Here is an 11262-nt window from a genome sequence, read left to right as displayed (position 1 = left end):
AGTCCAGACCTGACCTCACATTTGCGAGGTCAAATGTAAGGAGACCCTTCGCCTCCCAATATATAGGACGTGCTAGTCCTCCCTCGGTGAATTCGCAGAGAGAGAGTTGTCTTGTAACAAGGTGGCCAGCTACTACACCACCAGGCCTGCTCGAGAGAAGTCAAGGGCCGGAGGCAAGTCGCCTCCGGTCAGGACCGAGACTTCCCTCCGGCGCCCAGCTAAGCAGTCTCCCATAGAGACAACCCAGGACTACCTGCTAGGCCTCCCCTAGGTCACGTGAGTGTTTGTCAGAGCTTTCCATGGGATGAGTTACCTACGTGGGAAGTGTATTCATTTCATGTTCGTGTCCGAGAATCAGAGTGTCTAGTAACGTAATATGATGTCCTAGTAACGTAAATATAATGTCCTAGTAACTTCAATAGAAGGTGTTATTAATGTGTCCATGTCATGTTCGTGATTAATAAAGAGTTGTAACGAAACAGTGTTTAAGAAGTCGCCTTTAAGAACGTGATAGATGTGTATTGACGTGTAAGACACGACCAGTGTACGATAAGAGTAAATAACTATCACGGCCACGCTACCAAAGTCTTCCTCTCTTTATACTCCTCTCGCTATAATATTCTATTTATATGTAATCTTTTCATGTGAGATTTTGTCTCATTACATTGTTGTGGAGCTGGTGGTAGTTTGGGAGGTGGTGCTGGTGGTAGTTGTTGAGGTGGTGCTGGTGGTAGCTGTTGGAGGTGGTGGTGGAGGTTGTTGTTGTTGTGGTGCTGGTGGTAGTTGTTGAGGTGGTGCTGGTAGTTGTTGTTGAGGTGGTGCTGGTAGTTGTTGTTGAGGTGGTGGAGGTTGTTGTTGTTGTGGTGCTGGTGGTAGTTGTTGAGGTGGTGCTGGTAGTTGTTGCTGAGGTGGTGGTGGAGGTTGTTGTTGTTGTGGTGCTGGTGGTAGTTGTTGAGGTGGTGCTGGTGGTAGTTGTTGAGGTGGTGCTGGTGGTAGTTGTTGATGTGGTGCTGGTAGTTGTTGTGGTGGAGGTTGTCGTTGTTGTTGTGGTGCTGGTGGTAGTTGTTGAGGTGGTGGTGGAGGCTGTTGTTGTTGTGGTGCTGGTAGTTGTTGAGGTGGTGCTGGTGGTGTTGTTGTGGTAGCTGGTAGTTGTTGTGGTGGGAGGTTGTCGTTGTTGTGTGGTGCTGGTGGTAGTTGTTGAGGTGGTGCTGGTAGTTGTTGAGGTGGTGGTGGTAGTTGTTGAGGTGGTGGAGGTAGTTGTTGTTGTAGTGCTGGTGGTGGTTGTTGAGGTGGTGGTGGTAGTTGTTGAGGTGGTGGAGAAGTTGAGTAGAGTGCTGGTGGTGGTTGTTGAGGTGGTGGTGGAGTTGTTGAGGTGGGGAGTAGTTGTTGTTGTAGTGCTGGTGGTGGTTGTTGGTGGTGGTGGTGGTAGTTGTTGAGGTGGTGGAGGTTGTTGTGGTGCTTGGTGCTGTGGGTGGTGGTAGGTTTTGTTGAGGTGGTGGTGGTAGTTGTTGAGGTGGTGGAGGTTGTTGTTGTGGTGGGATTGTTGTTGTTGTGGTGTTGTAGTTGTTGTTGTAGTGGTGGTGGTAGTAGTAGTTGTTGTAGTGGTGGTAGTTGTTGATGGTAGCTAGCAGTGGTGGTGGTAGTAGCGATGTAGTAAACAGTGGTAGTTGTTGTTGTAGTGGTGGTGGTAGTAGTAGTTGTTGTTGAAGTGGTGGTGGTAGTAGTAGTTGTTGTTGTAGTGGTGGTAGTTGTTGATGTAGAAGTAGTAGTGGTGGTGGTGGTAGTTGATGTAGTGGGGCCAGTGGTAGTTGTTGTTGTAGTGGTAGTGGAAGTAGTAGTTGTTGTTGTAGTGGTGGTGGTAGTAGTTGTTGTTGTTGTAGTGGTGGTGGTGGTAGTAGTTGTTGTTGTTGTAGTGGTGGTAGTAGCTGCAGTAGTGTTGTTGTTGTTGTAGTGGTGGTGGTAGTAGTTGTTGTTGTTGTAGTGGTGGTAGTAGTTGTTGTTGTTGTTGCTATGAGTGGTGGTGTAGTAGTTGTTGTTGTAGTGGTGGTGGTAGTAGTAGTGTGTAGTTGTTGTTGTTGTTGTAGTGGTGGTGGTAGTAGTTGTTGTTGTTGTAGTGGTGGTGGTAGTAGTTGTTAGTAGTTGTTGTTGTAGTGGTGGTGGTAGTAGTTGTTGTTGTTGTAGTGGTGGTGGTAGTAGTTGTTGTTGTAGTGGTGGTGGTAGTAGTTGGAGTGGTGGTGGTGGTAGTAGTTGTTGGAGATGTAGTTGTGGTGGTAGTTGTTGTTGTAGAAGTAGTGGCGGTGGTAGTTGTTGTTGTAGTAGTAGCGGTAGTTGTTGTTGTAGTAGTAGTAGCGGTGGTTGTTGTTGTAGTAGTAGCTGTAGTTGTTGTTGTAGTAGTAGTAGCGGTGGTTGTTGTTGTAGTAGTACCGGTAGTTGTTGTCGTAGAAGTAGTGGAGGTGGTAGTTGTTGGAGTGGGGCCGGTAGGAGTTGTTGTAGCGGGGCCGGTAGGAGTTGTTGTAGCGGGACCGGTAGGAGTCATTGTAGTGGGGCCGGTAGGAGTCATTGTAGTGGGGCCGGTAAGGGTTGAGTCATTGTAGTGGGGCGGTGAGTTATTGTAGTGGGGCCGGTAGGAGTCATTGTAGCGGGGCCGGTAGGAGTTATTGTAGTGGGGCCGGTAGGAGTCATTGTAGTGGGGCCGGTAGGAGTCATTGTAGCGGGGCCGGTAGGAGTCATTGTAGTGGGGCCGGTAGGAGTCATTGTAGTGGGGCCGGTAGGAGTCATTGTAGTGGGGCCGGTAGGAGTTATTGTAGTGGCAGTAGTCCCTGGGGTTACTACTCCATCTTCTGAAATGTAAAAATCTCTTATGGTTACAAACGCTCATCCACCCATTCATCTATGTTCTGGTGTTCGAAGAAATCTGGTTTTTTCTTAACCTAAATCCTGAGCTCACCTGGGTCTGATTTAGAAATCCAGTGAAGACAAATCCTCACCTCAGCCCACATCTTTACACCTACAGAGGACTAGAAAACTGCAGCCTTCGGTTCACTCCGCACAGCCTAATCCAGAGGAATGTGGATCAAGCTGACTCTATGTGACAGTCTATTTCTCGACGGAGTAAACATAAAATAACTTTATTTCTAACTACTGCACACAGCAACACAAAAATCTATTACTTATAAAAACAAAAAACAAACAAACAGAACTGTCATCTTTCACTCCAATCTTGGTGTGTCTCTTTCCTCTTCGTAACCTGAGAGACATCTTGACAAGGTAACTTTCCCTAAAACCAGTACTAGTTCCTTCTGAACTCTTAAAAAAACTTAATCTTTAATACTGGCCTCTCCACCTTTAGCCTGCTTGTTTCTTTTCTTTTTCTGCAGTTGATGTGAGAGCGATTCCTTGTGTGAGTCATCGCTCTCTCTTCTAAGACCAGTTCTCTAGCCTCCACCACTCCTTAAACTAATTGATTAAATATCATCACATCCTGTTACCTCACCTTGACCCTTCCTAGGATTCATGCAAACATCCCTGCATAACATACACTGTTCAGTGTACTGTATACCTGTATTGACAAATCGGAGCGCCAATCAAAGGTAGGCATCCTTGAACATAAGGGCTTGAATATGGTGGAAACCTACTGTCGCTAGGGACTTGATTTCGCTCTCCTTTACTGTATATATTAGCCCTGTTAGTAACTACTCCTTAGTCTGTACTCACCCCTCAAGAGTGAATTACAGAAAAGCGCTTGGGAACCTCGTGTTTTCTTTTTTCCCATGTGGTTATCAGCATATATCATGGATCAAGCGCACCAAATACTTCTAAGCTTTTTCCCAAGCAATGGGATGATTATTATTCCTAACATGAAAAAGGCTTAGAAGTATTTAAATCATCTTGTGTCACAGAAAGACTTCTGGTTGAAGCTAGTTTGATTAAGGAATTAAAATCAATAAACCTTAGTGATGGTCAGTTCAAAACTGATAATATGTTACATAAATTTATTTGTCAGTGGCCCAAGGTTAAAAATGCTTTGAAAACCTTTGATCTAGATGTATGATAGTTATTTAGTGGGTCCCTTATTTTTGACCTGACCTGACTAGTCACGTCACCCCCCTTCTCTTAAGCTCCTCTACGTGTGTGTTGGTGTGGGGATTAGTGGATGACATCATTATGACCTGACCTCATGTTTTTAAGGTCACCCTGTATATTTAAGCCTCTCTCTGTCCATGAAATCCAGTTGCCTCTGAAGATGTCTGGATTGTGATTTATATATATATATATATATATATATATATATATATATATATATATATATATATATATATATATATATATATATATATATATATATATTATAAAGGTTATGTTGAGATTAAATACCCAACACATCCCATGACTACTTACCCTGGCAACAGGTACAATCATAACCTGAACAGTAGTAATACGTCAGGGGTTTGATACAGTTTTGTTTCTCTACACAGATGCCGGGACAGTCAGCTGTGGCAGGACAGGTAGGTGGGCGCCGGGTACAACATTTGCAGCTGGACCCGTGGCAGCCTCCGGGCACCTCACGTTCCTCGTTCTGGCACGAGGATCTGCACACTGCATGGCCTTGGTCGCACGACGACAGAGCAGTGCACTCTGTTGAAACATATTTGTACATCATGAGACGTCCAGGAGGTGATCAAGACTGAAGATTTACGTATATTCAGCCATTCTCCACTTATTTGCGTTGTCTCTACACCGTCATGAGGAACTCTCTTGCCAGACACAGGTCAGTGGATCAGACTGCACAAGCCACTCAACACTTCCAACACATTTACTCATTCACGACGTTCTCAAGAATATCTCGCATTGCCTACAAGTTCTCTGCTGAGATCTACTGTAGGTCTTATGTAGTTACCCGTCAAGGAACTTTTGTTTATCCTGAATACGACAGTGAACTTAAGTCACCAGCAGTGACAACGCTGTCAGTGACACATGCACGCTACTGTTTCTTTTACAACATAACCTATTCAATTATTCCCTGTTGTATTCTACACAACCCATAGCTTACTGCATGCTATTGTAAACTATTATACTGTAGATTGAAATATGCCAAATTATACCGCTGTATCTATCACTATATACTGGTGTACAGTCGCCAGCAAATGTCCTGTCGCCTCTTCTCCTGCTCCACGAGCCCGAAGATTCAGACTCGTAAATCCGAAGCAGCCTTGGACAGAACAATGCATCAGTGTCTACAGGTGACATTAAAAGTCGTGTGAATAATGTTATCATCACATAAATACAATTCTAAAACGACCAAATGGAAAACACTTGGAACCAACATACACTTGTTAAATGCAAACTTAAATAGCTTTCAAAAACAGCACTTTTACCCCTCTCTAGTGGCAATACTCACGGTCCTCGGGTGGGGCACAGCACCAGCAGTTGGGACCGCGACAGCCTCGGGGGATCTCACGTTCACCGTATGAACACTGGCTAGTCTGGCAGACGCCATTATTTTGCGTGCATTTCTTCTTGGACTGACAACCTATAAATATATTATTTGCCTTATTACAACTGTATCACTCCGCTAAAACAAAATGTCAACACAACAAACTTTACATCAATGTTTTTGCTATGATTTATCGCAAATTATAAAATCAAATGAAGTTTGAGTGTCATTATTGAACTTAAGTTAACATTCCAAGCTTAGAGCATATACGTGTACATTTAAAGTAAGGTAAATACGTAATGTATTTTAGTGCATACAGGAACATAATTGATCTTCATTCGTATCCCATCAACAGGACGATCAACGTTTATGCATTGCTAAATTTGAGATTTCATTCAACTCTGTGACTCAATACTGTTAGTTGGTGAAAATTCCTGGTAACCAGAGACGTAAGAACGCAGTTAAGAGTTTGACTTACGCTAAAGCACAAAAATGAACGTTCTAAAATAACACAAAACTCATACTGGAATTCTGTCTTAACTATATAAGCTGTCATAACCCCAATTAGGAGACAAAATTATAGCAGTGAATATTTAGGAAGATGGTAACTCTAAAAAAATGTGGTTGCCAGAATAAAACATGTGTAAATATTTAAGTAAACTTCTCAGCATATCTCTCAGGATACAATAAACAGACGTGGTACTGTACACTCACCTTGCTTGGGAGGAACGCAGCACCAGCAGCCTTTGCCCCCACAACCTTTGTTTATCTCACGTTCACCGTCAGAACACTCATTAGTCTTGCAGGTACCACCACGTTTCTTGCATTTTTTTTTTATTTTACACTCTGTAGGGGAGTGAACGTTAGCGTTACTACAACCATATGTTATTTACTGCAGTCCAATCATAAACGACACTATAAGAGCGGCTGCTATCACGGTCTAAGGGATGAGTCTACCTTGTAAAACAGAGGAGTTTTAACAGATAGTTTTCAGTACCGACTATAGCCTTACATCATAAAAGAAACATCGCGCGGTCCTTCAAGCTTCGGCAAACAGTCTTTCATACGCGGTGTTTGAGGTTTACTTCAAGGGTACATGGTTTAAGTTGTGGATGGTATAGTAAGCTCTAACTATGTAGGTCTGTATAGTAAAACACTTCAGACGTGAGGTTTACTTACTGAGCGGAACACAACACCAGCATTTGGGTCCATGACATCCCTTGATTAGCTCACGTTCCTCATCCTCCAGAAATTATCATCTTTTACATTTTCAGTGAATAATAAATCCAACTCTACTTTATTCACCACCTATGTTAATTTAAGTGTTAATTTCAGGGTTTAACAACGAGAATGGTAACTTAAAGTATAAGACTGTTGACTGTCATATAAACTTTTCTTTCAATTATATAGAAAGAAACTGTTTACTGAAGGATACAGTTACTGAGGATACTAATAATACACGCAGGTAAACAACAAGTGTGACCTTACCTCTACCTTCTGGGACACAACACTTGCAACGTTTGCCTTTACAACCCTTCACCATCTCCGTCTCCCTTTTCGAGCACGACCCTTTGCAAGAACCTCCAGCTTTTTTGCACTTTTTCTTTTGTTTACATTCTGATGGAGGAACAGAATGATTAAGTGTGTGTGTGTAAAAATTACACATTTGCGGAGAGTTACATATGATTTTTTTCAGTCTTCATTATAACATTGTACACACACACACACACACACACACACACACACACACACACACACACGGCGTATAGAAACTTAAGGCACCTGAACATTGGTACGTAACAGGAAGGCGGTACTGTACTCACTCCTTGAAGGTTTTTCTCCATACATTTTGCCCTTGTCTTTAGAGCGCTGTCCACTGTTCTTTATCGACGCTGGAAAATAGATATATACAAAAGAGGTAAATAGATGAATAGAGAGAGAGAGAGTGTGTGTGTCTGGGATCTTTGCTTCACGTTCCCTATCTCTAATTACCAAATTTATGCACGTAAACCTACTATGTGGGATCATTATCACGTTCTTCAGTCTCTCTCTCCCAGTTCATAGCCTGTGGACTGTGTCAGTAAATTAAGAACGACAGTACTCCAGGGGTCAGCAAGTTAAAAGGACAGTACTCCAAGTGTCAGTAAGTAAGAACGACAGTACTCCATGTGTCAGCAAGTTAAGAACGACAGTACTCCATGTGTCAGCAAGTTAAGAACGACAGTACTCCATGTGTCAGCAAGTTAAGAACGACAGTACTCCATGTGTCAGCAAGTTAAGAACGACAGTACTCCATGTGTCAGCAAGTTAAGAGCGACAGTACTCCATGTGTCAGCAAGTTAAGAACGACAGTACTCCATGTGTCAGCAAGTTAAAAGGACAGTACTGTGCTCCAGGTATCAGTAAGTTAAAAAACAATACTCCAGGTGTCAACAAGTCATATCACACAATACCTGGAAGTAAACAAGACACCTATCAACCAATAGTTTGTTTACAGGTGTGACAAACAACATCCAACCTGCTGGTACAAAATTTGATTTCAATGTCTGGTGGTCGACGTCTGTTAAGAAGGGGTTTGTTGATACCTTATTTTATGTTTAAGTCGCCTGCACTTACACCTGGTACAGTGGCTGGAGCGTTTTGTGAGATGTGGCGGCTCTGGGTTTGTTTACATCGTATTAAAACTACCGGAATGGCCCTAAGGAATCTCGCAATAGTAACCAGACTAGTGATACTAGATAAGTATTCCACAGAGTTGTCACATCTCACAAAAGATACCAGCACTGTAGCAGGTGTAAGTGCAGGCGACTGTACGAGCAAAAAATGAGTTATCACTTACCTTGCACCCCTCCTTCCTTCTTCTTCTCCTTTTTCTTCTTCGTCTTGGTGAGAGTCATTTTTCTCTTCTCTTGATTTTCTTGTTTAGTTTTAGAGTCTTTCTTCTTTTCTCTTCCATTTATCTTCTTTCTTTTATTGTTCTCTTGTTCTTCAGTCTTGGTTATTCCTTTGATCACCATCTTTTTTTTTAGTTGTCTGTAGCTTTGTTTCTTCCCTGTTGCCTTGACCTTTATATTTTTGCCTTCTCCTCTGGAACTTTCCTTCTTTCCAAATATTTTTATCTTTTTCTTTTTGTCTTCTCTTCTACGTTCATTCTTATCTATTGCCTTGCTCTTCTTTTTGTTTTGTTTCCTGTGTCGTTTAATTTCGATTGTTTCAGAGTTTTCATTCTTTTTATTATTTCTACCTGTCTGTTTACTCTTCGACGTTTCCTTGACCTTTTTCTCTATGTCATTTCCTTCACGATGATTTTTCTTGTCTATTTTCCTACGTTTTTTCTTGTCTATTTTCCTACGTTTTTTCTTGTCCATTTTCCTACGTTTTTTCTTGTTATTCTTCTCTTTATCTCCGCCATCTGTGTCAGGACGTTCCTTCTTGGCTTTCCCCTTCTTCCCCAGTTGCTTCGTCGATTTCTGCGATCCCCCCACTGTGAGAATAAAGAACCAAAGTTTTTATATTAATATGTATTCCTCTCTATATTGTATACCAGCTGGGTATATACTACATCATTATATATATCTCATGAGTCGACAATTAAACATTCCCACAAATAATAAAGTTTTCTTTTATTGGTCGTTCACCGAGGACCTTGGGGGGAAAAATGTGCTTTGATATTAATTTTTTTCAAGAGAAACTTTGGGTATTGTGATTAGGACAGGTGTGTGTGTGTGTGTGTATTTGAGACAGTGCCGTACAGGTCAGTCTGAATCTTAACAGGACAGGTTTGTGGGGCTGTCATGCCCGACAACTATGTACTCACCCGTCCGCCCACAACATTTCCTTGTACTGCTTGGACAGTCGTCGTGGTTAGGGAGCGGGGAATAACAGGCAGTGATACTCGACACACACTTTCCTCCAGCTGCCTTACATGCCTTGCCACCATTCACCTCTCTCTCAGCCTCCTGCAACACAATGAACCGCCGTACACTTCTGGTTAATTCACCCACTGGCAAAACCTTCGTCCTTTTTACAACGAAACACCGGAATTTCTGTTCAACTCAGTGACACAGTATACTTCCTCTACCATAATGCACCGAAAGTTCCTGGTGACTCATTACGTCATTTGTGGTGTTAATAATAATTGCTCGCTTCTGTCATTTAATATTCCTGAGTACGTCTTGTAATGAACTTTTGAATGTCAATTTTATTTCTTGTTTGGAACAACTAGAAAGCGTGGTAAGTTTTTCCTCTCGGCTTCTTTACCTTTCAGAATATACCAGCAATTTCTTACTTCGAAATAAAATGATATAATCTATGTAATAGTTTCCTAAAAAATATGACAACTGAGTTTCACTGAAAAATGAAATTACTCAAACATGAGATTTGGGACAAACCTCCCTTTTTCTGTTTGTTTGCTATGCACTGCCTCGGTGTTTTTTCTTTAAGACAGATCTGAAATTTGTTATAGCTATGTAAATAGCCTTGATAATGCTCATGAACGTGTGAATAAGGGGATCAGCCCAAGTGTTTAGATTTGGAGTAACAAATTGTGTCCTTGTAGTTACCTGCATATTGTATGAATCACCTTTCCTTTGTCCTCTGAACAAAGAAAGAAACATAAAATACAATTTAAATAATAATGTAAGTGCAAGAGAAATATAAATTAACATTAAATCAGGTATATAAACATGAGGTGAACTTTATGTGACTCGGCATTAGTGGGGTTGAAAGAAACATACTGTAGAGTATGAGCTGTCCTCAATTTTTAGTGGGTGGTGACTGCAGCCATTTTGGTTAAATGTACTTCGTTAAAAAAGAGCAACACTGAATACCCCAGCTAGTCTATATTATAAGTGATATATATGTCGGTAGACTTGAGTTACATACAATGCGTAAGTTTATAAAAATTTCAGATTAGGAAAAAAACCATGCCAAAGAAAATATTTATTAATGCATTATATTCGTTATCTTTTTGTAAATAGCCTTTGACATTCGAAAAAAAAAATGCTTCTTGTGTGGTCTACTAAAACCTTGTACACGACATAGATATAAAAGACTGGTGTTCAACATGACCACAGCACTGTTAAAAGGTAAGTTTAATATACATCTCGAGCTGACTTAAATCTCGTACAGTGAAGAAGAACAAGAGGCAAAGTAACTGAAAACATTTTATGACGCCTGGAGAGTGGGAGAGAGAGAGAGAGGCGCCAGTCTTCCTCTCTAAGATTGTCTACAAACGCCGTACTACAGTACTTGCCTGTCGTTCACTATTGGCAGTGATGGAACCATAAAAGGCCAACACGCTGAGCACGACCAGCCAGGTCGTCGCCCTCATGTTGCTAATTCTGCTCATGTACAACTTCTGAGAGATGCTGACAGTGTGGAGAACTTCCCTCAGCTACAGCATACGAGGGATGTGTCCTCAGCGATCGAGTAAGAGATTGTTGGTCGACAGCAGAGACAAACAGGAGACGTTGTAGCATTAGGGTGCTGCTGGGGCGGTAAGCCAGACGCACGACTATATAAAAATGTACACACTTATATACTGTTCTGTGTGGTATATGAACCACTTGCATAAAGTCTCTAATAAAATATTCTCATCGCGTTCACAGCTCGAAAACAACACGTGTTTTGACAGCTGCACGAGATCATAAAATGCTCTGCCCTTTGATTTTTCATCGCCGCCCCGAGGGTTCATATTTCATGTAGAAAACACAAACGACATACAGGGAACACATTCAACAGTGATGTATGTTCCCAGTCTACAAGTTCATCGACCTCCTACACATACAAAAATTATTACTCCACTCTTCACAGCCTCAATACAAAGG

The 11262-nt window shown here is 41.7% G+C and overlaps 1 protein-coding gene across 1 annotated transcript; it reads right to left on the bottom strand.

The window, feature by feature from the left end:
* Positions 1 to 2556: 2556 nt before the first annotated feature.
* On the bottom strand, positions 2557 to 10933 carry LOC121877171 (axoneme-associated protein mst101(2)-like). Its single transcript, XM_042382790.1, has 9 exons — positions 10689 to 10933; positions 9252 to 9393; positions 8274 to 8918; positions 7258 to 7326; positions 6923 to 7051; positions 6149 to 6280; positions 5399 to 5530; positions 4399 to 4635; positions 2557 to 2840 (listed from the first exon to the last, which is right to left on the bottom strand). The coding sequence occupies exons 1-9, from the start codon at positions 10782 to 10784 to the stop codon at positions 2557 to 2559; spliced, it is 1866 nt and encodes a 621-aa protein (XP_042238724.1). The 5' UTR covers positions 10785 to 10933.
* Positions 10934 to 11262: the final 329 nt, after the last annotated feature.

Source organism: Homarus americanus, unplaced genomic scaffold, assembly GCF_018991925.1.
Source record: "Homarus americanus isolate GMGI-L3 unplaced genomic scaffold, GMGI_Hamer_2.0 scaffold48681, whole genome shotgun sequence".
Lineage (NCBI taxonomy): Eukaryota > Metazoa > Arthropoda > Malacostraca > Decapoda > Nephropidae > Homarus > Homarus americanus.
Note: the sequence above shows the minus strand (reverse complement) of the source record. Positions and strands in the feature narration are given on the sequence as shown.

Coding starts and splice junctions, on each gene's coding strand:
- LOC121877171 (XM_042382790.1), bottom strand. CDS start 10,784: ATGAGCAGAATTAGCAACATGAGGGCGACGACCTGGCTGGTCGTGCTC. Junction 9,394..10,688: donor CTGCCAATAGTGAACGACAG/GCAAGTACTGTA, acceptor ATTGTGTTGCAG/GAGGCTGAGAGAGAGGTGAA. Junction 4,636..5,398: donor CTGTGCCCCACCCGAGGACC/GTGAGTATTGCC, acceptor ATGTTTCAACAG/AGTGCACTGCTCTGTCGTCG.